Consider the following 27214-nt stretch of genomic DNA (forward strand, 5'->3'; position numbering starts at 1 on the left):
CAAACTTATAAGCTTTAAAAAGCATTGTTTAAAGGTGCACTATAAAACAAATCAATCAAAATTTTAATAACTCATCTATATTTACTACAACCAACTTAATTTACAAGAAAAAGTTTAAAACTAAATAAAACTTTAATACTTTAACCAAATAAAATAATATATAAACCACTCATAGGTGGGCCAGTGGTAGGATGGATTAGGCCTGGACATTCGGGTACCCGTTCGGGTTCGGTTCGGGTATTTCGGGTTTTCGGGTTTTCGGATTTAGAGGTATAGGACCCGTTCGGGTATTTCTAGACTTCGGGTTCGGATCGGGTTTGGTTCGGGTATTTCGGGTTCGGATTCGGATTACCCGAAGTTCACAAAACTCAAAATTTTAGTATCTAATTTAGTGTAAATTATTCAATAATACGCAATATATCTAAAAATTTAGAGTATTTTCTACCCAAGTTTACTAATAAACAGTTTAAATACTTCAAATTGTCAAATATATCTAAATATCTGAATATTTTGAACACTTATATTATTAAAATTATAAATATTAATAATATATTACTACTATATATTAATAATGTTGGTATATTCGGATACCTGTTCGGATTTCGGTTTGGATTGGGTTCGGATTCGGGTTTTCGGATTTAGAGATTTAGAACTCGTTCGGCTATTTTACAATTTCGGATACGGATTCGGATCGGGTTTTTTAGATCGGGTTCGGATCCGGGTATTTTGCCCAGGCCTAGGATGGATTTCGGGTTGAGGGTGAGATTCCCAATACTCCCGGGTTCGAATCCCCACGGCTGCAAACACCGTAAATGGTCACCGCAGAAAAATTTAACATTGGGCTATGCGGCCTCCAGGAACCACTCTTGCCGCCTTCGGAACGCACGCCAAGCCTTCGGACTAGTGGGCTAGTCAGGGTCCACTGGGCTTTGGATACCTGGATTATCAAAAAAAAAAATATATATAAAATTATAGATAAAAAAATTAAAAGTAATAAGTAAGGTTATTAAGTAAATATGAAAACTATGATAAAAGTTTAAAACTTTATTTACAATAAATCATTAATTAAATATTGCAATCAAATAAAAATGTTAATACAAAAGTACAAATATATTTGTTAAAGGGCTTTTTGGACTGGTCCGAGTCCGGTCGGGCTAAACCTGAAAGACTCTATAACCCAAATGGACTGAGCCTGAAAGGTCCAATTTTTTTCTGAACATATATATTTAAACTCGAGCCTAGTGTTTTTCAGGGGCGGGCCGGGCCAGGCCAGCCCACGGGCTGTGGTCCTAATTAACATGCCTAACTTAAATTAAAAGAAGTAATTCGCAATTATTACGGTTTAAGATTTTGTTCCAAAGGGTTTTAACAGAAGATATGGGATAAATTTGGGTAAAATCTAAAAATAGAGGGGTCTTGTTGATAATATTCGGTAAGTTTCCCTGAGCTTGGGCAGCAAGTCCAACTTTCTCCTGAAGAAACTCTCTCCTTAAGTATTAAGAAAGAGAGAGAGAGACACCAAAAACGAAGTCTCACATTAATCAAAGCTCAAAAAATCGCCGTCAATGGATGCTAAGATCGGACAGTTCTTTGACTCCGTCGGTTCCTTCTTCACCGGCAACGATAAGATCCCTTGGTGCGACGGAGATGTCATCGCTGTAAGTTTGTTCTCGAATCCCTCATTTGTTCGCTTTTTTTCTTTCCGCCTTATGTTTCCGAAGACGAGGAACCATCTCTTTGTAGGCAAATGGAATCACTGACTGTTTGGGGAAAACTTAGAACTGTTTTTGTTTTGCCAATTTCTGAAATCGGATTTGCTTTCTCAAAGATTAGCCGATTTTTGGATTCGAGAGAACTTTGAAATCGAGCTTTAGAACTTTAGTTACTACCATGGTTTTAGTTTGATAGCTTTGTGTACTCTTGATTCACCAGCTAAAACTCTGTGGTTTTGATTGATGTACAGGGATGTGAAAGAGAGGTTAAAGAGGCCACAGATTCGGGCGCTGAGGATCTTAAGAAAGAGTGCTTAATGCGATTGTCGTGGGCTCTTGTTCATTCCCGTCAACCCGAAGATGTGCAACGCGGAATTGCCATGCTTGAAGGTAGTACTGGTCCCTATCTTTATTTTGTGAAAACCATGATTGGTTTGGCTGAAAACTTTATCAATGGTTTTTGACACAAGAGGCTAGTTTAAACATGAGTCTGATAGATTTGTGTTTGTTGTTGTTGCAGCAGCTCTGGAAGACGGTGCCTCTCCGTTACAGGAGCGAGAGAAGATCTATCTTCTTGCTGTTGGATGTTACAGAAGTGGGGATTACTCAAAGAGCAGGCACCTCGTCGACCGCTGTATCGAGGTTTTTATCCACTTCCTTACCCTTTTCTTTATAGGCAGCTCGTGCTTTGTATATATATATATGTATGCACCTTGTTTTGCTCTTTGATGGATGGTTTGGTTTCATAGATGCAAGCTGATTGGAGACAAGCTTTGGTTCTAAAGAAGACCATTGAAGACAAAATCACAAAGGGTAAGCTACTCCTCGAACTTAAAACACATGAAATGATAGTTCTAGAAGTGACTGCAAATGGATTGGTAACAAAGTCTGAGTTGAATTACAGAGTTACTTAATGGTGGTATTTTTTTTTATATATTCTCAGATGGTGTTATAGGGATAGGCATCGCAGCAACAGCCTTTGGAGCCGTAGGTCTCATAGCTGGTGGTATCATAGCGGCCATGTCTCGCAAGAAATGAACACCACAATCATGACTTCTTCTCTGTGCATACAATGGCAGCTTACTTTCTTACAAGTTTTCTCTTTGACAAAACTGTTATTTTCCACTGCCTTGTTGCTTCACAATTTGAATAACTCTTTAGAGTTTTATAATATGTAGAAGCCTGAGTTGGATATTTCACCTCTCCTTTGATAGGATATTGCTTGGTTTTCAAATTCCAATTCTCAAATTGATGGGACACGAGTTAGTAATGGGGCATAATCCCAAGTTGATTTCTCTCTATTGCTTTTGATTTTCTTCTTCTTAAGTCTTTAGCTCTTCCCTAAACACTGATTTTTTTACAAACTCAATCAAAGTTGAGCTTTCACTGAAATATCTACTTCTTAATTGCACCGGGAACACCTAAATTAGAGACTTTTGGGGATATCATGGAAATCGTAATTCGTAATTCTAATTCCTAATTTCTTTCACAGAAGCAATTGAAATAAGAAAGGTAATCTATAAAGCAGACGATAACAATTCAATAAAGTTAAAACACACGTATCATGATATCCAAAGTCAATTATGAAAATACCACTAAAATGAGATTTTTTTTTTTTTCTGAAAATTTATGAGCTTTATTTGTCAAAATATAAGTCAAAACTAAAATATAAGTATATATTAAAATCCTTTTTGAATTTGGCATTTACACATTACCAAACCAAATAAAACTATTTTGTATGTCAAGCGTATACATATTTAAGCTCAGAAAACATAATGCATAAACTATATTTAAAACAACAAATTAAGGTATAAATGGTTTTGAGCTAAACTTTAAAAAATGAAGCATTAACCGTAGTACTCGCAGTCGCAATCAGTTTATAATTTCATCTACTAGTTGCAGAACATATTGGCGGTGAATGCATCACAATTTGAATATGATGATGAGTTTTCACCACTTCCTTGACTTTTTTCTTTAGCTAGGCACCACCACCAAAAAAACATCTCCATCATATTTGTTTGCTACTTCCGACATTTGTTTCCTACCAAAAACTCTCATATAAATATTAACTCCAATTCAAAAACTAGATTTTGGAGAATATCCTTCCAAAGAGTGTCATGCATCCACTAAAGTATCTCATCTGTTAAGTACGTTGTACTAAATTAGTTTGTGCCAGTTTAAAACAATGTCTCAGATTATCTGAAGATAATCCCAATTAATTAGTGGTTCAACTAAAACTTAATTAGTGTCGAACGCCAAGGTTGAAGCATAGTGTTGAATCAATAAATGAATAAATGTTTAACTAATCGGCTAATGAGCAGTAAATATTGTATCTTCTAAAAATATGCTAAATATATTACCCATGAAAGATTTCGTAAACCTTAAATTATCGGTTTTTTTTTCTGTCGGCATTTAACAATAATTTAAAACAAGTAAAATATTAGAAGGAAAAAAAAAGGAAGTAAAATCATCATGAAACGATGTCATCCTTCACGTCACTTATACAGAAAACACTTTTGCAGCATTTTGTAGTTTTCTAGTGTGATGTTCACATTATGGTCTCCGTGGCCGCTTTCCCCTCCGTTTATCCGATCGATTAAGGTAGATTTGTTTTCCAAACCAATTTCTTTTTTTGTATATTATGTTATAGTTTTATTCTTTTCTTTTAACACCGTACGTATATGTTATAGTTATATTCAAGTATATCTAGGGATTGGACAAGATAAGGTAGAGATTTGTTATCAAATCCAAATTTAATAGTGCTTTCATCAATGGAAGAGTTTTTGGCTAAATCCCATATATCTCTTTTCGTTGGAATCCAAGCTTTGCTTAGTTCCCCTACCTAGTGGAATTTGAACATGAATTATGGAAAGCACCACTGTCTTTGAAGAAATCTACATCACTAAAGTAGTACTTCACTAACCAATCGTATTATTCATCTCTCTCACCCATGCGAAGGCCAACTCAAAAGTTTTCGGACTAGGACTATTATATTTTTTTTTTTAAATATGTATTTTAAAGTCAAAGAAGTTTCTTTATGAAAGTCGCCGTATTTTCTCATAGATTCGACCTGGAAAATTAGATAAAACTGCAATTACGAGTTTTTTTAATTAATCTAATATAAATATCTAACAAAGACCAAACCCATAGAGATAGAGGTAAAGAAAACAACAACAAAAAGAAGACTTTTTCTGTTTTTCCATTCATACATCAGTGCTTCGCTATAATGCGCCTATCTCCGTGTCCGGTATCATACGCCTCTACATCCGTGCCATCTACAATGCGCTGGTCTCCGTGTGTCCGCCTCTCTTCTTCGCCGTCTAATGTCTGATATTCTCCTTCTAGGTCTAACTCTTAACTCCGCAAATTCGAACTAAGAATTTTCTCTTAAATGTGCAAAACCAAAATGGGAGTCAATGCCTCAGAGCCAAAACGAACACGATCAAAATCACGACCGAGTCAATCAGAGAGAAGGCATCACCACCACCAGACTCCGTCATCAACGAGCACCACAGGCACTTCAACAACAACAACGACCTCAAATTCAAACAAAACAGTCAAAACCGGTGTCTCCTCTTCCTCCACCTCCTCCTCCGGTGCTGCCTCCTCCTCAGTCGCTAGCCGAACATCTCTCGCTAGTCTCCGTGAATCTTTACCTGAGAATCCTCACATATACAACGTCTCCGAGATCCGTGCCGCCACAAACAATTTCTTAGCTCATCGCTTGTCTTCCTCTTCCTCCAAAGCCTCGTGGCGTTGCAATCTGAGAGGCAGAGAAGTAGTTGTCTTCCAGAGAAAGTTTAGACGAAGAATCGTCACGGAAGAGCTTAGAGATCGTCTCTCCGATATCTGCCGGAGCCACCACGGAAGCATCGTAAATCTACTCGGCGCTTCTGTTTCAGGCGATCACATCTACTTAGTATACGAATACGTCAACGGAGCATCTCTAGCTGATTGCTTGAGAAACCCTAAGAACCCTAATTTCACAGTTTTATCTAATTGGACTTCACGGATCCAAATCGCGACGGATCTAGCTCACGGACTCGATTACATACACAACAAAACCGGTTTAAAGATCGAGAACTTGGTTCACAACCACATCAAGAGCTCGGCGGTGATCGTGACGGAGCCAGATTTCAACGCTAAGATCTGTCACTTCGGAACCGCGCAGCTCTGCTGGGAAACAGACGAAACGACGCCGGAGAGAGACGACGAATCGAGAAACTCGAGGCGGCGATCCGATAGCAGAGCGATCAGATTCGAAGGGGTGAGAGGTTACATGTCGCCGGAGTTTCAAAATTCTGGAACGGCGACTCAGAAATCAGACGTGTATGCTTTCGGAGTCTTGATGTTGGAGCTACTCTCAGGCGAGGAGCCGTTGAAGTATAGGTATGATAAATCTACAGGAGATTTTGAACGGACGTCGGTGATTGAAACGGCGAGAGCGGCGATCGAGGACGGGGATGGGGATAGAGAAGGGAGAGTGAGGAGGTGGATGGATGGGAGATTGGGGGATTCGTTTCAGTGACGGTGGTGGAGAAATTAACGAGGTTGGCGTTGGATTGTGTTGAGGAGGATCAGGTGAATAGACCGGAGATGGGAAGAGTCGCCGGGAAAATATCACAGTTGTATTTGGAATCGGAGAAATGGTCGGCGAATATGAAACGGCCAACTGATATCACCGTCTCCTTCGCTCCCAGATGAATGGGAATCTTCTTTTTATTCCAATTTTTATTATTTTATTTTCTTCAAAATTTGTATATTTGTTAATTTAATTAAGAAAGTAGGATTATTTTAAAATTTTCCGATTTAATGATTGATTTGGTTTTGTAATCACGACATCTCTTGGTTTGAAGATTGATTGTTGAAGAGTAAGTAACACTACTATGTAGTTTTTTTTTTTTTTAATTATTTGTGTTCGTGGGGGCATAAAAGAGAGACCAAAAACTACTACTAGTTACACTGTTTGGAAATTAAATTCCATATCAAAGTTTCCAAACGTCAAAACGATGAAGAAAAGGTTGGTACTAGGTAATGGAATCTGCTTTAGAGTCGTGTTATCAGAATCATGTCTACTAATAAGCTTCTGACTTCTTCTTCCCTACTATTTAACTTTTAAAACATTTGAGATTTTGATCGACGACATAGGCAATCTGAAAAGAAAGGAAAAAAAGGGGTACAGATTTGGCTCAGTCAACACAAATATGGGCTATTGAATAGGTCTTGATACTTACTGAGCTTCATTCTCTTCGTGGCCCAATAATCTTTTCATTGTTTTTTTTAGCAAGCTAGCTACTCGGACACAAGTGAGCCTCTTTTGTAAAGAAGACATGCTTTTGGGTAGGTAAAACTATGTTTATGTAATAAATGATAGTCAACAAAAAACTGTTTTTGATATTTGGCTGAAATTGTCAGCTGTTTGTTCAACGGAAAAAAAACAGGTGGAAGAATAAATTTTGGTTGAAGATTTTGCAGGATGCATTCTTCTAGTTCTTCAAACAAACATATGACTAGCAAAACACTCTCAAAACATGTATCATTGTAAATTTGTAATGCAGGTTCTAAAAGACCATGTGTTATATTATCGATTAATTCAACATTTAATTAGCAGCATGTTGGGTGTAATAGAGCATCGAGAGATGAATTTTTGTTAGATTTCAGTAACTGTCAAATATATAGTAAACTGGCGAATTATAAAAACTTTGGTGTAAAAGAAAAAATAAAAGATAATTCATGGAAAGTTAAAGAAGGAGAAAAAAAGGGGAGAGAATGAGAGGTCAAGTCAACACAAGTCCACATCACACATCACTTCACCACACAAAAGCATACAAACTGTCTTGTCTTGTCAAATCATTTTGCATCTCGACAAAATCTTACTCCAATACATAATACATACTTATACATAAAACATATATATATATATATATCTGCACACATATGTGTGCTCATTTTATCACTGAATTTATTTTTCTTAGAGCTGTTTTTGGTAGACAAGACGACGCTCAGGCTGCTCTGATGTAAATTAAGCAATAATAATATCCATAATCAATTAAAGTAGTTTACAATAACTCTTTGAAGTTTGTATGTATGTATATATAAAAGACTGTAAACGTGGTTAGACATGAAGACTAATTCGCTGAGTAGTGTTAATTAGGGCTACGTTTTGAAGGACACATTAGACTGTTTCCCTGGAAGTTTAAACATAGGGATTAGTCAATATAAACAACTATTGGAAAGCGTTTACCATGTGAGTTTGATAGGAAGCAAATTAATGGAGATGTAAAAAGTAAAGGTTTTGCTGCGATGTGTGAAAGACGAAGTTAGCTGCAATTAATGAAAAATCAATCGTCTTTTAGATCTAAATCTTTATCTAACCATATATATATAAGAGTGATCAATTTTGTATTTAGTAGGAGTATTTTACTATTTTGCATGTTCAAGTAGTTTCGGATGCAAACCTTCTATAAAGAAAAAGGTAGTTTCGGTTCAAATAAATCAATCGAGTAAAAAAGTTGGATGTATAGTTGGATGGATAGTTCGAAACAGTGATAAAATAATACGGCCACGTACGCTCTATTTTAATTTTAAAACAACCACCGTTTCAGATAGTATTGAATGATAGAACTTCTCTTCATAAATAGGGTAAGACATTTGAACAGCGATCTATAGAATTTCAAAACTCAAAAACTAATAGACAAATAGACTTATATATTCTATATTAATAATATATGCATGTTCACATTTTTGTTTTTGTGTTTTTTTTTGCATGCAATTGATTAGAAAGTTGAGAGAAGCTTTGATCGAGAAGAGTAGGTGCCATGGAGGTGTACAGATAGGGTAATAACAGCCTTTTGGAAACAAGAACATTATTGTAGTACATGACCACTCTAAGAGATTTCGTTCTATGTTTTAACTTTTAACTGTTGAAGTAAATCTTCTTCTTTCCTCCACACAAAGAGCAGTTACGATTTACTGTTTCACCGCCTGTCTTTTTTTTTTTTTGTTCTTTCTTTCTTAAGATTACTTTCTTTATCATATATTCATTATATACAATCCTTAACAACCACTTCTTCTGTCTATGCCACAATACTTAGCGGCAGAACTGGAAGCTCCAGCTTTTCTTGTCTCTTTCTTCCCCACACAAAAACTTTTATATACATAATATTTATTCAAGTATTAGGCCATCTTTATAGGCCATCTTTATCCTCATGTGTAAGATTATTGGTGTATTTGGCTCCTTTTCAAAGGAAGCTTGTAAACTTTTAATCTAATATAATGGAGTGTTTGAAGGAAAAAAAAAAAAAACTATGAGGGTGTTCTTGGGCTTATTTAAATTAGGAAAAATTATAAAGTGGGCTTAAATCAGTAAAACTGATCTTATTTGAGAACTGTTTTTTGTTATGTTCTTGTGTGACATGTTCAATTTTTATTGGAAAGAAATTTTTGGTCGAGAGAATACTCTCGTTTCATTTTCTTCGATCGGCGACGACGATTTGCTCAGAAGCAAAACAGTTTCTCATCGGAGAAGAATCTCGTTTACGATTCTCCTTCTCCTAATCTCGTTTAGTACAAGGGTCTCTGGTTCGATTGACGAATCTGGAGAAGAGTGATTGAAGCGAGAATTGGGCAAGACTTGATTTGGGTTGTTCAGCTTTCCGATCTCCATTTTAGTGTTCATCATCCCGAAAGAGCCATTGATTTCAAAAACATCGTTGGTCCTGCTCAGTCTCTTATCAACCCTTCTCTCGTTCTAATCACCGGTGATCTCACAGGTTTATATCTCTCTCCTTATATGTTCGAATTTGTGGATCATAGGTTCTTAGGTTCTTAGGTTTTACTTATACTTCTTATATGCAAGTCTGAAGCTTTATTGATTTGAGTTTGATCTTTCCCCCAAAAATTAAAACTTTAACTTTGGGAACCATTGTGGTTAGATGGTTTTGTTTCGTGAAGATTGCTGGTTGATTCTTTTTCTAAATTTGGTTAATCAGATGGGAAAAGCAAAGACATGTTAACAATGAAGCTAAATGAAGATGAGTGGTTAGAATACGAGTGTGATGAAAGATGTTGTGAAAAGAAGTGGGTTGAATAAGAGCATATTCTATGATCTTAGGGGTAACCATGACAACTTTGGTGTTCCGGCTGTTGGTTCATCTACTGAGGGCATCCAACTGATGAGCTTTTGAGCTCACTCGACTCACACCTATCGCAATAGGATAACCAGTCAGCAAAACCTGTGGCAAAAATGACTTGTTTATCAGATAATGACTTGTTTCAGTTGAATATGAGGCAGAGTGGTGAAGAAAAAGATTGGGCAAGCCTCGTTTGGTTTAAAGGAGCTATCCCGAGAAACTCGTTTCAAATGTGGGTCTCTCACCTTAACAGGTTACCTACTATGTCTAGATTGTTATCCTGGGGTCTGCAAGTCTCACCAACCTGCGGTCTATGCTCTTCAAGCCTTGAAACAAGGGACCACCTCCTCCTTACCTGCGACTTCAGCTCTGCAATTTGGAGGTCAATTCAAACCAGGCTAAAGCTTCCTCCGGTTTTGTTCAGAAATTGGGATAGCTTATTGGACTGGGTGAGATGTAAAGCACTAAGTTAGGATGTCGGTGACATTGTATGTTGTGATAGTCATTGAAAGAAGTTTTAGTTTTAGAGTGTGGTTGAGCTAATGTGTTCATTTTCTCTCTCAGGTCGTCATGTTGGGACTCCTCTGCACCATGCTGCAAAAAGAGGTCTCACAACTTGATTGATTCTTGGTTTGCAGTTAGTTTTTGGTCTGCAGTTTAGCTTTCTCACACTGGTATATATTATGTTCATTGACAGGTGCATCTAACCTTTGCTTTGTTTGCAGCTAACCTTTGCATATGAAGTTCCGCTGCTAATTATTTCATTTGCAGCGGTAAGCAAGCATTCTTTATTCAATGATTTAGAGAGTGAATATCATGTCTTCTGGTAGCATTTACCTCTAATGTTTTACAATACATCTTTGTTTTCTTCAGGCACTTCAACCGCTAATGCAAGGATTGATCAAGAATAGTTTGGAGCAATTTGCAGAGATCGCAAAAAGCACAAAGACCACTTAGTTAAGACATCACTTCCTTGAGACAACATACACACCCTCTCATTACAATTGCAGCTTATGATACAAAACAAATTTTCTAGTTTTAGCTCTTTATGTAACTTCAATATTTATGTATCAAATGTACAATATAAATTAATTATTATATTATTAAATCTTATGATCTTAAAGATGTTCTTCCTATAACTAACTTTTTAGCAAAAGATCTTAACTACTGATCTTAGATTATTTTCCTAATATATTTAATCTAAGAACACAAAAAAAAGTTATGCCTATAAAGATGCCCTTATAAATGATATGATAGTAATTATATTAGATATAGTTAATGGATTAATTTCTTTTTTCATTTATTGTCATTTGACCACAGTCTATAAGTAATAAGCACGAGTCATTTCTTTGTATATCTCTCTAATCTGACAGTCGAAATGCATCTAGTTCTCTGTATTTAACAAAGATTTCCCTTCTCAGTGATCCGGTTTCAAGACAGTAGAACAGAAGTTATGTTTGTATAATGTAGCATATAAAAATGTTTTTGTTTCCAAATTATTAATTGGATGACCATATATGGCCCAAGTCGTTGACTAAGTAAACAAAAAAAGAAGTCTCCATTTGACCTCTATAATAGCATTATGGCAGATGACAAAAACTTTGAGATAAAAGAAAACTTATAACTTTTTCTAACTAAAAAAAAAAACTGACTTATTGAACCATTATTTATTGAATTCAGAATCTATCTTTAGTTCTTGAGGATGTTGTGATATTTGTTCTTAGGATATATAATATTTGTTGACATGTATTTAGTACTTTAATTTTACTTGTAGCTAGAAAGGTATTACTCTAATCTAGGTTGATCTCTTGTGTGTGGCGTTAACCGTACTAAAGAATATATGTGCATGTGTCAACAAATAATGAAAGGTATTACTACTAATTTAACGGAATAAAATGAAAATATGATACATAACAACATGTAGGTATGCATCATGTGTGGCATGTGTGAAAGAGATGATACATTCAAAGATGTTCATATTCTTTATTGGTTCATACCCATTCGTTAGTTATTAACTGTTCAAGAACAGTTAATATTACTTTGGCTACTTACAAGTTACAAATGTATATTTTAAGTTTTTGCTATACTAATACACTACTTAACCTTTGGGGGAAATTGTGAATAATTCCCATCTTGTAAGGTAACATAAAAGTTAAAGTTATCAGGAAATATGACGATAAATTTTAGCTGGTCACAACTCACAACAAAATTAATAAAATATATAAAAGCAAGTAAATAACTAAAAGTATCTTTTAGGAAGTAATTTATATTAGCTGCCTATGACTAATAGTCTGATATACGTGTAGCGAGTTGTAAAATCATTTATTAACTTATCAGTTCCAAATAGAAACACTGATCAGTTAATAGTGATTTATAAGTAGTAATTTATATTTTGACCAAAAAAAAAAGTAGCAATTTATATTTCTCTACACATCTATATTAATAAAAGTAGAAGCTATAAGCTCCTAAAGCTGTCCACCTAAACATCTAACAGAAATTCGACATATCACTTATTAACATTTTTTACAATTTCCAGAATTTTATATATTAAGAATTATTTTAAACAACCTATCATGATTTGACATGTCATTCATTAACATTATTTAAATTTCCAGAATTTTTTAGAAAAAGAAAAATTTTAAATTTATGGAAATCAAAGAACTATGCACAATATCCCACATCGGCTATAAGTTTTTTAGACAATGGTTCAGAACCAGTATAAATAAATTAATATGTTTCCAACAACGAATGAGCAGAAAAACTTGATTTATCAGGCGTCCAAGTTTAAAAGTTTTATTTGGTTTGATCTGGTTTTTTATTTGATCAAACTAAAACTTTAAAGAGTTTCAAAAAAATATTATAATATTTAAAAATTTTAAAAGTTTAAATATTGAAACTTTTAAAAGTTCTTAGCTTTTAAAAAGTTTTTAAATATTATAAGTTTTAAATTTTAAAAGTTTAAAATATTATAAATATTGAAACTTTTTAAAAGGTTCAAATTTTATAACTCGAAATCTTTTAAAAGTTTTAAATAATAGAAATATTAATGTAAAACATAAATTATTTTTTTTATCTACATTTGTGCTTTTTAATTCTTATGAGCTGTAAAACATATTTTTGTGTATGATTTTATAGATGAGTTGATATTCTTTCATTAATTTTTTATTTTTGGGTCTAAGGAAGAAGGATTGACATCGCACGACCCTAATTTGATGTTTGAGTTAAATTTTGAGGTTTAAAGAAGAAAGATAGACGACAAACACACATTTTTTATTAGATATATATAGGCAGGACCAGGGTTACAGTTGTCACAGTTACGGTTTATTGTCCAAGTTGTGTGGTAGTCTAAAAAAAAAGTTTTTCAATGGAAGAATCTGAAGAAGTTGACGAGGAAGAAAAAGAAAAAAAGTATAACGAATAACCAAACGGTAAAAGTAACGATGGCAATTACCACAAAATTTGACAATGAAAATGACAAGAAAGAATATGAAGAATAAGAAAACATTGAATAAAAAATACGAAAACATAGGTGGTAGCGATCAATTAAATATGAAAACGAGTTAAATTGATGATTATAAAATTGTTTCGTTTTTCTGGTGGTCAAAAAAATGGTTTAGAATATGTGAGATCATCAGTTTGATTTGTCTCGCCTTGACGTCGAGTTAAATTCATGATTTTTTTATCAGATTTGATTTTAAAACTTAACTAATGTTTATATTTAAAATAATTATGTATCTAAAATTTAATTTTTTTCCTTAGTACTAATTTTATTTTTTTATGAGATAATATTTTATTACCATCATCAATCATATATAATTTTTATCAAAATATATCAAATAAACCCACGTGTAGCGTGGGTTCAAAACCTAGTATATGATATAATAGTAATTTATTAATCATCGCTTTGACGCTGAGAATGTGAATTTATTCCAATAGTTTTGATGGAATGTCTCTTTTATTAACATGATTGTTGTAGATAGTAGAAATCAATTAGATAGGAGATTTTCGGTTAAACAATGATTAGCAAGCAATAAAAAATGAAATGTCATCCATGAAAATAATCATGTCGGTACGACGTGTAATTTGATATCTGGCAATGAGTAAATTATACGTGTAATTTTTTCCGTGCTGATATGATGGGCAAAAATCATCTGAAAATGTCAAATTGTTTAAAAGGTAATTCACTAATCTTGACAGCAATTTAAGAAGATTCTCTACTGGCAAAGAAAATAAATCATACACAAAAATCTTTAATGTATCATAAAATATTGATTACAAAAGTGAATGAGAAAAAAAAAAAAAAACTAGTAAAGATATCAGAAAGCAAAACCCTAGGATCCGGTCATCCGAGGGTTCCACTGAAAGTAAATCTTTATAATAAAGGAAATTAAACTATATTTTATATATGTGAGGTGTGAGTGTGACATTTATGTATTGATCTTATAGAATTCTTATAATTTTTTATATATTTACCATTTTATGCACGAGAAAACATTTCCATACCAAAGGTGGGTCGAAGAAAAGAAGAAGAATAAGAAAATGGAAATTTGGTGTTATATTTTTCTTGAAAGAGAAAAGAAGAGCAGAGAGAGAGAGAGAGAGACTGAAAAGACAAGACAAACGTCAAATCGGATCTCTTTCTTATCATACGACTGCCAGTGCTCTTCTTGTGTTGTCATCCTTTTTTTTTTCACTAATATATTTCTCAGTTTTTCTCAACCATAACACAATTAAAAAAAAAAACAATGTATATTACAGATTTGGAAAAAGAGAACTGATTCTTTCTTATTATAGTGTAGTACCATTTTGAAGAATATTTCAGTGGAGAAAGACCGAGATTGACGGTCCATCGGATGGGAAAACCATCGTAACAAATTAAAATACAATCAAGTTTTTTCAACCAAATAAAAAAAACCACACATGATAAACCGAAATTTAAAACATATGCTTCAAATACTAATTTTCTTCTTCATGGAGATAGGTAGATTTTTTGTTTTCTTGACTTGAGATATATAGTTTAATGATAAAAAAAAGAAGAAGAAGATAATTAAATGTTTTAGGTGTAATCAACCAAATAACATTATTGAAACAAAACAGAATGTCATAATTTGATTGATACTTTTCATATATTGGTCACTCCAAATGTATTAGCCGTATAATCTATTAGGATTTAGGAATCAATATGGTTGATATTTGTATACAGTATACATATTAAGCGGGGTGTATTCAACTTGACATTTTAGCTGATTTGTATAAAAGTTACAAATATATATTAAGCGGGGTGTATTCAACTTGACATTTTAGCTGATTTGTATAAAAGTTACAAATCCTATGGTATTCAATCATGTATTTTTAAAAGTCTATTGAAATCTATTGTTATTGAACTGATAAATTAAAAATCTACTTTAAAATCTACTATTATTCAAAACAATTTGTGGATTTGGATTTTAATAAGTTTTAGGGATTCTGGAGGATTTGAGAAGATTTGTTTAGTTAAAAATATAGAAATCTAAATCTCATGGTTTTAGGTGGGATTTGAAATTTTTTACCATAAATCATATCAACTTCCCTAAAATCTATTAAAATTCTAAATTTCCTAAGTCCCATAGAATCCTCCAAAATCATTGTTTTAATACACCCCCAATAACTATAGGTTTATTCTGCCTCATCAAGATTACATGCTTACAAATAGTGGTTTATTAATTTGCATTTAGATTGAGCGTTCTGTTAATGTTTTTACGAGACTAGTAAACCCAAAAAAAAAAAATATCAGAGAATATTATAGCGAGCCGACAGAAGGACCCTATCAACCCGGCTGACACGCATCCCCATGCCCTTCAACGCTACTCTCCTCCACCGATTTCATATACTATTTACAATTATATATTGCTGTTATTTATTTACGTATCTCACCTGTATTATTTAGTATCTGCCTATTAGTTTGCAAACATAACTCTACCCCCCACCGCTTCATGACTTATATTACCTGTTACTATATTATTACTAGTATTTGTTTTCGTTATTAATAACTCCTATGGATTTTTTTTTAAAAAAGAAACACTGAAAATGAAAAAAGAAGAACATGTGGACTGGAATAGAGTGATTATGTAAGAAAAATTTAATCTGATTACGTGATTTTTTTTTTTTTTTTAATTGTCACTTCGCTAGTTTTGGAACACGACCAAAATTTGTAACACCGTAATTTGTACTTACCGTCATTTTTTTCATTTTTTGGATTCAACATGCATGTTTGTTGATGGTATCATAAAATTTTTATTAATTTCAGAAAATACTTTAATTAATAAATTTTAGATGATTTTTTTTTCCCGTCCTTTGTAACATAAACATATATCATGATGGACGTGAAGTATTTCTTTGTTTCGGTTAGAGAACGCTTTGTTTCGATTGATCAAAAATAATTCCAAGTCAGAACCTCATCATTTACGTTCTTTTCAAAATCCTTATTCATTAGCTAGAGGAAATAATAAGAGATTATTAATGTAGGATGAAAAGTGGGGAAACAAGAGAAGAGACGGTCAGAAACGGACCAACGGTCAAACACCAAACCATCAAATCACATTCACTAAGTTAGTACACTTGCGACTTCAGTGGTTTTGCCTTAACGAATTAGGCCAATGTTCTTATCCATCACCGTCCTCCTGTCCAGTTTACCATTTTATCCCATCTTTACATAAACTACATCACTAACAATTTGATACGCATGCAAATGGGCACGAATAGTAATCATGGTTGGTCTAGCTGTTTTTTCAGCGATATATGTGGTGAATGCTTTAAGAAAATTTAAGTTTTATAGATGTTTCATGCCGCGTATACTATTACGCGACGATGGCACACATATAAATGCCACACACGCAATTTAAAACATTATTCATGTAAATATGACCGATCCATACAATTATATGATCCCCTTTAAGTTTTAATGTTAAGAACAATTGGTCGAAATATCCCTACCATTTTAGTTCAACATTTAAATGTTTTGACCCCATCTCCATATATTAAATGCACCAACACCAATATTAAGTTTGTGGTTTAACTACAAACATTCAGAATCTATCAAATTTCTATCATATTGTTGAACTCAAGTGTATTTTCTTATCGATTTCTCGATGTTTCCATATATCATTTGAAACCCTCTTATTGGTATTTTTTGTAACACACACATTATTTGTGCATCGAAATCACTCATTTTGTTAGCGTTAATGATCTTATATTAGGTGATGCACGAATCCCATGTATACATGGCTTTATGAATAATATTACGTCGTTGATTGGGTTTCACATATGCCGTGAACCAAGCCAAAAAGATAGTTGTTAAATGGTCTTATATTGGTTTTATTTTCTTCGCAACAAATTAAAGTACGTGATTATGATGTATACGATTAAGTGTTACGTGATACATAAGGTTCGTTACTCTGGCTGGGGTCTTCTTAGTTAGTCGGCAGCTAATGATGATATTTACTCATATAATCATATTATTAAACTAATTAGTTTCTCTCTCTATCTTTTAAAAATTTTTAACTAATAAACAAAACTATCATATATCCTCTTTTAATATTTGATTTCCCCCAAATGGATTCGTCCCATACTTCTATGTTTTAACAAACCCTTTTCCCACTTTGTCATCTTCCTATATGAGTAAATTCCTCTAAACTCTAATTGCTGATTTGATTCTGATGACAAAAAAAAAAACAAATAATCAAATAGACAAATACTACAAAACTCCAAATTGCTCCTAGCCAATATATAAAAGGCGCACACACGTCGACATTAATCATTTTAATATAAATTAATTCGAGACCCCCGGTCCGCCCATTCAGATCTCTGTCTCTTTCTATCTCTCTCTCTCTCTATATCTATCTATAACCCACAAACCAATCTTCCAAACACTATAGTATTATCCTCCATGAGCTTAAAAGATAAATGCTTGTGACTCTTCTTCACTTATCATTTCTTGCTTTACACATATTTTTTTCTTTCTTCATCTTCTTATAGCATAGTAAGATCTAAAGATACGATTTTTTTTTTTCATTGTTCCTTTTAAAACCCTAATTTTATTTTCTGAAAAGAAAATAAAAATACAAGGAGCTATGAGCAGTACTTCGAAGAATCTCTGAAATCTATGTCGTTGGATTACCTTAACCTCTTAATCAACGGTCAAGCTTTCTCCGATGTAACCTTCAGCGTTGAAGGCCGTCTAGTACACGCTCACCGTTGCATCCTCGCTGCTCGTAGCCTCTTCTTCCGCAAATTCTTCTGCGAATCTGATGCTTCACAGACGGGAGCCGAACCGGCTAACCAAACTGGGTCAGGAGCCAGAGCAGCCGCAGTGGGAGGAGTTATTCCGGTTAACTCGGTCGGTTACGAAGTTTTCTTACTTCTACTTCAGTTCTTATACAGTGGTCAAGTCTCAATCGTACCGCATAAGCACGAGCCAAGATCGAATTGTGGAGATAGAGGATGTTGGCACACGCATTGCACTGCTGCCGTCGATCTCTCCTTAGATATCTTGGCAGCCGCTCGTTATTTTGGCGTCGAGCAGCTTGCGTTGCTTACTCAGGTTCCAATTCATTCTCATTACTATATCTCAAGTCTCTTTAGGTTTAAGATAACTCCCTTTAGGTCAAAGACTCTTGTCTTGATCTTTAAAAAGTACTGTACCCTTTTTGGTTTGGTTTGGTTTGGTTATTTCGGTTTAGTTGAGTTTTTGAAACCCTATTGATGATGATACTCACATATGAAATTATAGAAGAGTTGTTCTTGGCTTGATTTCATGTGTAATTGAGCTTTAAGATTGCTTGCATTGCACGTACTGCAACTTCCTTTCCGGATTTAGATGTCGAATGATTGATGTGTTATGTTGCACACCGAGAAATTCTTTCTTTTTATAATTAGTAGACAAAACTCTTTATTTAATAAAAAAAATATATCTTGAAAATAGTAGCTTTTGAATAATAACAGTGATTTTACTAGTAGTCCCAAAACTTGAGACACATGTCATAATCATTTTTGCGAGTTTGCATGATTTTACTAATCGCATCTTTTGCGAGTATCGCGATTTCATTCTGCATTCTCGCTGTTACAGAACATGCAGTGACTAAGTTTAAAAGAATTTTATCATTCCATAGGCATTTGTCGCTTAAGAAATTTTGCCTTTTGCCTTTTTCATTTCAAATTCTTTTTATTTGCATAATCTTAGGCTTAATTCACAATGAAATCACGCATGAGCAAAAGGTGATTCTCTTCTACTATGGTCTGATCTTCCTGTCCTCATTGTAGTTTGTGAGACATGGTTTCTTTTGAGTATTCCTTTACAATGAACATGATACCTATCCAATGAAAAGAAAATGGTGGATAGTACTATCTTTGAATCCAACAATATCTGATCTTTAAAGCCTACTGTGCTTTTTTTTGTTCACAGAAACATTTGACAAGTATGGTGGAGAAAGCATCCGTTGAAGATGTGATGAAAGTGCTAATAGCTTCAAGAAAGCAAGACATGCATCAGTTATGGACCACTTGCTCTTACCTAATCGCCAAATCCGGTCTTCCACAAGAGATTTTAGCCAAACATCTCCCAGTGGAACTCGTAGCCAAGGTTGAGGAGCTTCGTCTCAAATCTTCAATGCCTCTCCGTTCCCTAATGCCTCACCACCATGACCTAACCTCGGCTATAGATCTTGAAGACCATAAGATCAGGAGGATGAGACGTGCATTAGACTCCTCAGATGTCGAGCTTGTGAAGCTTATGGTCATGGGAGAAGGACTCAATCTTGACGAGTCCCTAGCTTTGATTTACGCGGTTGAGAAATTGTAGTAGAGAGGTTGTGAAAGCACTTCTTGAGCTTGGAGCAGCCGATGTGAACTATCCGACAGGTCCTACAGGGAAAACCGCTCTTCACATCGCGGCAGAAATGGTCTCTCCGGACATGGTGGCCGTCTTACTCGACCATCACGCCGACCCAAACGTCCAGACAGTGGATGGAATCACTCCTCTCGACATCCTTAGAACCCTAACGTCAGATTTTTTGTTTAAAGGGGCAATTCCTGGACTGACTCATATTGAGCCCAATAAGCTCAGGCTTTGTCTCGAGCTGGTCCAGTCTGCGGCATTGGTTATATCACGGGAAGACGGGAACAATAACAGTAACGATAACAACTCAGTGATCTACCCTAGGATGAAAGACGAACACACGAGCGGAAGTAGTTTGGATTCAAGATTGGTTTATCTGAATCTTGGAGCTACAACTCGTGATCTTGGGGATGACAATAGCAATCAAAGGGAAGGAATGAGTCTGCATCACAATCATCATGACCCGTCAACGATGTATCATCATCACCACCACCATCATTTCTAGGTCTTTATATAGTCTATATATATCATCCTTTTTTTGATAACCATCATCCTTTAGTTAAGATATAAACATATTCAATATCTAATTAAATTGTTGTTATAATTATGGTCTCCTCTTTTTCTTTTCCTCTGTGTGTATATAAGGCTATGCGAACAAGCTTTAAACGTTAATTCCATGGATAGTGGGAAAAGATGAAAAGTGAAGAAGTACACAAACAAAAAGGGTCATATAGATGGAGAAATTAAGATATTGAGTTATATAAAAGCTTAATTATTTAGCATTTTAAGGCCTTGTTGCATCCACATAACTCATCAAAAGTTGGTCGTTGGATTTACGTTAATCAATTTTCTTATATAATTAAACAATGCATGTTACCGATCTTGACCATATAACATTTTCTTTTCTTTTGGCTAAATATTATAATGGCTAACAAAAAGAAAATCCCAAAAGAAGAAAGGAAAAACCAAAAAAAAAAGCCTATATTTATGGAAGTGTCAATATCATCACCTCTACTACAATGTTGACATTAGTGTATTCAAAGACAAAAGACAGATCATGATCAGAACTTGTAAAATAACTTTGTAGCATTATGAAATAATATATATTTACATTTTCTGCTTTAAAAAAAAAAATAAAATCAATGGGAGAACACATGAACAATCTTCTTGTTCTGGCAATCCCTAGTTGTTCTTTTTTTTTTTTTTTGATGAAATTACAACCAAAAAAAAAAAAAAAAGAAGAAGAAGAAATTAACAAAAAAAGTTTTGGTGAAATTTGGATCATAAAGCAGCTTCAAGGCAAAATTGAGATTTTCTCAAATTTAGAGGACTATTCTACAAAATTTTTGAAACACTGTATAGGAGAAGTTTGCATTTTTGCAACCTAGTCCTTCCCTTTGACTTGGTTAGTCAATACAGTAGAGTCACTCACTCGTGGGTTAGATTCGCCTGAGCAGTAGTACTAGTGTCTCCGTCTTCAGACGCCGAGCTATTTCCGTCAATAATATCCTTTTCCGGCGATTCGAGCTGCACGCTCTCCGGAGTTTCACATTCGTTTTCGCTATCTTCCAGATCCTGATTCATCCTCAGATTCTCTCCTCTAACAAGATTCAACACGAATCCGTTATGTGTCCTCCCCGTCTGAAGATAATCTCCTTCTGTAACCGTGATGCTGGAAGAAGGAGAAGCAGCAGCCGCGTTCAATTCTACCTCCGGAGCTCTATCGGAGTCACCTCCAATCGTCGTCTGTTCAGGATCAGCGGCGGCGTTGAGATTCTGGACGTAGTCAGTGAACATCTGGGCTGACGACGTCCTCATCAACGGTCCACCAGATCTCGTCCAGTCTTCAGCTTCTGGAGATTCTACTTCGCTTCCTGCGTGGCTTAAGTTGCTGGTTCGATTACTAGGCTTCCCGGATCCAACCACGATGTGCTGGTATAACCGTGAAGCTTCGGCGAGCACATCATCGTCGACGGATCCGGATGAGTTCTGACGAGCTATGCAGTTCCAGGAAGGGATTCGTTTAGAGGCGTTGAATCTGTTGGCTCCGGCTAAGAGATGTTTAGATGGTGGGGAGGAAGAGATGGCTGAGAAAGCAGCGGCTCTTTCAGCGCTGCGTTTAAGGCGGCGCATGTGGTTAAGAACGGCGACGCACTCGTCGAGTGCTAGTTCGATCCCGAAGTTTGCTTTGATGACTGCTAGTTTCTCCAGGTGCATCTCCTTCCTTGATTTGCCGCCTTTTGAATCTCTACATTGCTAGGGTTCTGTATGATCTTTAAGTACTGGAATCCGGAAACACAGAGAGCAAAGCATATAGAGAGACTCAATACAAGAATTGAATTAGAGTGACATTGTTTGCAGTGAGATTAAGCTTTGGTTACCTGAGAAAAAGTAGCTGGCATGACGATAGTGACATCACCTTCCCATTCTTGAGCAAATAGAGAAGCTACTTCTCTCAGAGGAAGCCCGAGTTCTAGTACTTGATGACATCTATGCTTCACTTCCATCTCTGCTAGTTGAGCGAGCTTTGGGAAGATCAAGAGATCGAATTAGGCATTGAATTATAAGTGTGTCTGTTATTTGTGGATCAACTAGATATGAATACGTACCTTTGCAGCAAATCGACCTCCACAAGCTCTAACAAACTCTTTCATCCTCAAGAAGGGTGCTATGTGAGGGTTGGCTTGACTGACAATGAAATGGTTGACATTGAAAAGCTCTTTGAGTTGCATCATCGGTAAGTCCATCTCCAAACTACCGTCCCTCCAGCGCCGAAGTGATTCTCCTGAGCCTTCTTCAGGATCTAAGTTAAAAGGTGGGTGATAAGGAACAATCTCTCCAGTTCTATCTTTGGCCATGAGTTCTTGAGCCTCAAAAAGACCTGGGAAAGCACAAGATGCAGTCACTGCACTCCATATTACAACATGAGGAGAAGTCAGATAATTGAGACATCTAGGCGGTTCGTGTTTCCTCAAGGAACAAACTGTTATCCCTAAAATCCGTCCTGTTATGTCGTAAGCTTCTTGGAATGTAAGGTTGTTGGTGAGATTCCTCAACTTCCATTGCAAATGCCGGATCTCGTGCACTGCGCCTTGAGTCATAACCCGTTTCACAGTAGTGAAAATCCCTCCCATCTGATCAAAGAACTGCAAAGCATGCCAAGAGCCTTCAAAGAAGCTCTGTAACTCAGGCCATGACCTTGTCCCCACAACAGCACACATTACGGATCCCACGCTTGATCCGGCTATAATTCTCGGCAAGAGCTTATGTTCCACAAGCGTCTTCACCACACCAAGATGGAAAGCCCCTAGAGAAGCTCCTCCGCTCAGAAGCAGAGCCGTTCTGCCATACGCGTGTCTAGTTTCATGCATAAAAGAGAGTTTCTCCTCCAAAGGAAGCTCTTCAGTGTCCGTGTCACATACCATCCTGAGCTGTGTAGAAACCTCATCGATGTACTCTTTAATTAATCTCGGCACATGAAGCCTTTCCTTGTGAAGCTCAGGGTTACACATGTTACCGAGATTCCTAACAAGATCAGCTCTCATACAGAAGATAATATCTTTTAGAGATCCCTCGTGACGCCTATGCTTAAGCTCCTCAAGCTTATTCCTCACGAGCTCCACATCGAAGAGATCTGACTCGTTCACCTTCGGAGTCTCTTTATCAAGCATCTTTGCGGCGTGAGACCATTCCTCGTATGTCAATGCAGCTCTCATCATGTTCCTCCAGAATTTTCTCCTGTAAGCCATCTCAGCCTTTGCTTTTAGGCTTGTGTAGCGATTCAACAGAAAAGCCATCGTCATCACCATTGCTAATATCCCTTGTGGATTCCTGGGATGTAGTAAGGACACAAACGGTGATAGTAAAACCCTGCCTCCTCTGAGAAAAAACTTGAGAAATCTGTAGAGTTTGTGTCTGAATATAGACACTGAGTTGCAGAACAAGATCCGGTAGGCAATTGTTCTTCCGATTATAGACGTAGGTCCTATAATTGAGAACGCATCAACGCCTGCTTCATTGCTTATATCCATTGTCTCTGACTCAAAGACGAGAACCTAATCACTGTTTTTTTTTACGATGAGCACGAAGAAACGAATCCAGATGAGTCAAAAGATCAATTTTCTCTGACCTATCAAACCCATTAGAGAACAGAACGAGAGATCGCTAATCCACCGAGGAATTGAGATTGAGAAAGAATACGAGACAGCAAGTGATGGGAGGTGCATAGGGATCTGCGAGATAACATTGAAAAATAAAAGATTCCGATGTATTATGGAGCTCTTCAAGATTTCGTTACAGCAAAGAAGAACAGAGAGAATTAATTTAAATGAAACCTGAGATTCATTTTTTGCTAAGAGACAAAAATGGCGGTCTAAGACCCAACCTAATCTTTAGACTTTCTAATTTTGGGAACCTAAACTCGGGAACATGACAAATTGAAAAAGGAATAAGATTTTGTTGTTTTGCACAAATAGTCTCTGTATTTTTGAAACTTGGGTGTAGCGACGAATAAACCCGTTGAATTCAAAACATATCTGGTTCGTGTATCAAATAAGTTCGGTATCATCCGAGTTTCTCATCTTTAAGAGCCAGCAGCAATAGCGGAGGGATAAACCAGGCCCAAATTTGTATAGTCAGGTCTAAGGCCCGTTTGCTAGGAGTTTTAAACCTGTAACCAATCAAACAGAATCTTATCCTAATTGCCAAACAGACAAACACCAAGGGCAAGAACCAAAAACAGAGAGACCAGAGCCATATATAACTAAGGGAGAATCTGCTTAAAACTGAAACTAACCTTACAAAATAAAGTAGAAACATAAAAACTGATGAAGTAAACGGAAGTGAGACTTAGAATACAAGCATATAATGCCTTTTGTCTCACTTTTTCCCTCATAGATACCACAAAATCAAAAGAGTTCAAAACTTAAAAACGAGTACTACCATAACACAAACCCCATCTCATTCCTCATCATCCTCACTGTCTTTGCTCTTCTTCTTCTTCTTATCCTTCTTTTTCTTTTTCTTCTCACTCTTCTCTGCAGAAGAATCATCTTCAACAGCAGCTTCCTCTGTCTCTTTGCTCTTCTTTTTCTTCTTCTTCTCAGACTTTTCCGACTTTGGTGAAGCTAACTCTTCTTCATCCTCTTCCTTCTTATCTTTCTTCTTCTTCTTCTTTTCCTTCTTCGCAGACCCAGCTTCTTCTTCTTCTTCTTCCTCCTCTCCCTTATCCTTCTTCTTCTTCTTCTTTGAAGACTTCACCTTCTCTTCAGCCTCGTCTCCTTCAACTTCTTTGGTTTTAGATTTCTTGGTTGAAACAGGAGCAGGGCTATCACTGCTATCATCATGCTTACGCTTGCGTGCTTCTCCATTCTCAGCCTCAACCTTTTTCTCCACAGCTGCAGTATCAGGAGCAGCAGCACCAGCAGCAATCATAGCATCTCCACCAGTAGGCAGAACCACGTTCCTGCTCCACTCAACTGGTGTTTTCTCATTTGGCTTCCCATGCTTGTCCAACTTACCATCAGCAATAAGCTTCTTCTTCATCGAAGCCCTCGGTCCCAAACCCCATTTCCTCGGGTAAGTGTCTCTATCCATCACCACCCGCTTAATCTTAGCCACCACACCGTGATCACAAGTAGCCATCACAGATGTTGTCATCTCAGCAATCCCAACAGCAATAGCCTCACCCTTGGTCGTCATAAGAACGACTTCAGTACCAACATCAATATCATTCTCGAATCTCAACAACCCAGGAATCATCAACTTAGCACCATAACAGATTGCATTCACAGCAGAATCCTTGACAACGAGTCTCTTGTAACTCGTCAATATCACCTCAAGAGGCATAATCACCCTCCTAAGATAAGACTCATCCCTAGTATTGTCATAGACATATTGTGCATCCATCACATCATGCATTGTAACCATGTTATCATTCTCACCCAAGATACCAGACCTAACCCTCCTAAGCTCCTGCATATGACCACCAACCCCAAGAAGCAAACCCAAATGAACACACATAGTCCTAATGTAAGTACCCGCCTCACAAGACACCCAGAATACAACCAAATGCCTATCAGCATCATACTCAAGCAACTTGCTTTCATAGATTGTCCTGATCCTAAGCTGTCTTTTAACAGCAGAGATCAAAGGAGGCCTCTGAAACACAGCTCCAGTGAGCGATTCAAGAGCTCTAGCCACTTTAGCAACATCAGGGACAGCAGAGTGAAGCCGAGCAACACAAACGTACTCTTTACCCGCACCTTGCTGCGACTTCACGAGCCGTGTAGCTCGGTCGATGCAGACAATGAGATTTCCCGTGACTTTAGGGTCAAGAGTTCCACTGTGACCAGTCTTCTCAACACGGAGGATACGTTTAATCCAAGCAACGACCTCGTGAGAAGAAGGGTTCGCGGGCTTATCGAGATTGATGACACCGTACCTGATATACTCCTGGAGAGGACGTTTGAGAGGGGAGTAACCGGCGCTGATTGGAGTGTAGTGACCGGTACGGACGTTGAGCTGGTCGTAGTTCTTGAGGAGGATGGGCCACTTTGAAGTGTCGATGGATGGTGTGAAGCTCTGTGGCTTGATCATGTAGTCTTCGGTGTCTGCATCGTTCTCCTCCTTCTTGGTGTGCTTCTTCTTCTTCTCCGAGCGTGAGATTTCGACATCCGCCATGGCTCCCGGCTGGATTAGGGTTTTGAAAAAATGGAGGAGGAGGCGTAAAGAGTTTGTAGCAGAGGAAGACGACGACTGATTTGTAATTTATAAAGGGGACTAGGGTTTTTTAGGGTTTTAGGTGACAGTGATGACACATTCCAAACCCAAGCTTCAAGGTGGATTCCCTTCTTGGGCTTTATTAGGGTTTCTTGTATTTGGGCTTTCATAATAGTCCAATTGGCGTAACACCCAAATAAGTGAGATCCATGTATTGGATAAACGTATGGTAAGTGTATATGCGTATCACAATTTAAAATTTGGAAAAGTGAAATTTAACAAGTGCTGATTTATGTAACTCGTTGATCTTGTGATTGATGAACTAATGCTTATTCAATGTTTTGATATCAAATTAATGCTTATTTAATAGTTATCCACACTCTAAAGTGGTGTAGGTTGTTAGGTAGTACTAGTAGTAGGGAATTGTTTTTTCGTGATCCCATGTGTTAAAGTTAAAGATGTATAGTATGGAGAACAATTTAATCGGTGGATCTTTGTGATTTTTGGTAAAATTGTCCCATGTGACGAATATAAACCATGAACACGCTATATTCGCTTTCGGTTCAATATCTGTCAACTTTGCCTTATGAAAGTATGAGTTATGCCTTTAATCTATTACCATTTTGAAATAGATGATTAAGACTCTCTTTGATACCAGACTGAATGATATGTACTTATGTTTATTTTTAGTGGTTTAAAATGTTATGTTAGTTTCACAATCGCATGATTCATGAGGAAATGTTTATATATAAGAATAATATAAGATAATCGTTGATCTT

At 36.2% G+C, this 27214-nt stretch overlaps 2 protein-coding genes and 5 pseudogenes across 7 annotated transcripts; 5 read left to right on the top strand and 2 right to left on the bottom strand.

Moving 5' to 3' along the window:
* Nucleotides 1–1421: 1421 nt before the first annotated feature.
* Nucleotides 1422–2946, top strand: LOC104792002 (mitochondrial fission 1 protein A). Of its 2 annotated transcripts, none has more exons than XM_087464865.1 (5): nt 1422–1658; nt 1964–2102; nt 2233–2354; nt 2462–2525; nt 2656–2946. In XM_087464865.1, the coding sequence occupies exons 1-5, from the start codon at nt 1566–1568 to the stop codon at nt 2748–2750; spliced, it is 513 nt and encodes a 170-aa protein (XP_087320991.1). In that variant the 5' UTR covers nt 1422–1565; the 3' UTR covers nt 2751–2946. The 2 variants fall into 2 exon arrangements, with proteins under 2 accessions (XP_087320991.1, XP_087320992.1); XM_087464866.1 differs by having other exon boundaries at nt 1479–1658; nt 2236–2354.
* Nucleotides 2947–4710: 1764 nt separating this feature from the next.
* On the top strand, nt 4711–6615 carry LOC147939436 (lysM domain receptor-like kinase 3; annotated as a pseudogene). Its single transcript, XR_015565499.1, has one exon. The product of XR_015565499.1 is annotated as a lysM domain receptor-like kinase 3 (transcript).
* A 106-nt stretch (nt 6616–6721) lies between these two features.
* Nucleotides 6722–9919, top strand: LOC147939437 (putative metallophosphoesterase At3g03305 pseudogene; annotated as a pseudogene).
* Nucleotides 9920–9957: 38 nt separating this feature from the next.
* Nucleotides 9958–10464, top strand: LOC147939438 (uncharacterized). The gene is made up of 2 exons (XM_087465954.1): nt 9958–10300; nt 10409–10464. The coding sequence occupies exons 1-2, from the start codon at nt 9958–9960 to the stop codon at nt 10462–10464; spliced, it is 399 nt and encodes a 132-aa protein (XP_087322080.1).
* Nucleotides 10465–17866: 7402 nt separating this feature from the next.
* LOC147939439 (regulatory protein NPR6-like) lies at nt 17867–20497 on the top strand (annotated as a pseudogene). Its single transcript, XR_015565943.1, has 2 exons — nt 17867–18422; nt 19284–20497. The product of XR_015565943.1 is annotated as a regulatory protein NPR6-like (transcript).
* A 286-nt stretch (nt 20498–20783) lies between these two features.
* Nucleotides 20784–24181, bottom strand: LOC104712383 (triacylglycerol lipase SDP1L-like; annotated as a pseudogene). Its single transcript, XR_015565446.1, has 3 exons — nt 22325–24181; nt 22097–22240; nt 20784–21997 (listed from the first exon to the last, which is right to left on the bottom strand). The product of XR_015565446.1 is annotated as a triacylglycerol lipase SDP1L-like (transcript).
* A 291-nt stretch (nt 24182–24472) lies between these two features.
* On the bottom strand, nt 24473–26538 carry LOC147939440 (H/ACA ribonucleoprotein complex subunit 4 pseudogene; annotated as a pseudogene). The gene has a single exon (XR_015565944.1). The product of XR_015565944.1 is annotated as an H/ACA ribonucleoprotein complex subunit 4 pseudogene (transcript).
* Nucleotides 26539–27214: the final 676 nt, after the last annotated feature.

Source organism: Camelina sativa, chromosome 9 (genome assembly GCF_030686135.1).
Source record: "Camelina sativa cultivar CO46 ecotype springtype chromosome 9, ASM3068613v1".
Taxonomy (NCBI): domain Eukaryota; kingdom Viridiplantae; phylum Streptophyta; class Magnoliopsida; order Brassicales; family Brassicaceae; genus Camelina; species Camelina sativa.

What these genes read in the sequence shown, in the direction of transcription:
- LOC147939438 (XM_087465954.1), top strand. Translation starts at nt 9,958, where the DNA reads ATGACTTGTTTATCAGATAATGACTTGTTTCAGTTGAATATGAGGCAG. An exon ending in CTTATTGGACTGGGTGAGAT is followed by an intron (nt 10,301 to 10,408) that starts GTAAAGCACTAA and finishes TTTCTCTCTCAG; the next exon opens with GTCGTCATGTTGGGACTCCT.
- LOC104792002 (XM_087464865.1), top strand. Translation starts at nt 1,566, where the DNA reads ATGGATGCTAAGATCGGACAGTTCTTTGACTCCGTCGGTTCCTTCTTC. An exon ending in GCGACGGAGATGTCATCGCT is followed by an intron (nt 1,659 to 1,963) that starts GTAAGTTTGTTC and finishes ATTGATGTACAG; the next exon opens with GGATGTGAAAGAGAGGTTAA. An exon ending in CGGAATTGCCATGCTTGAAG is followed by an intron (nt 2,103 to 2,232) that starts GTAGTACTGGTC and finishes TTGTTGTTGCAG; the next exon opens with CAGCTCTGGAAGACGGTGCC.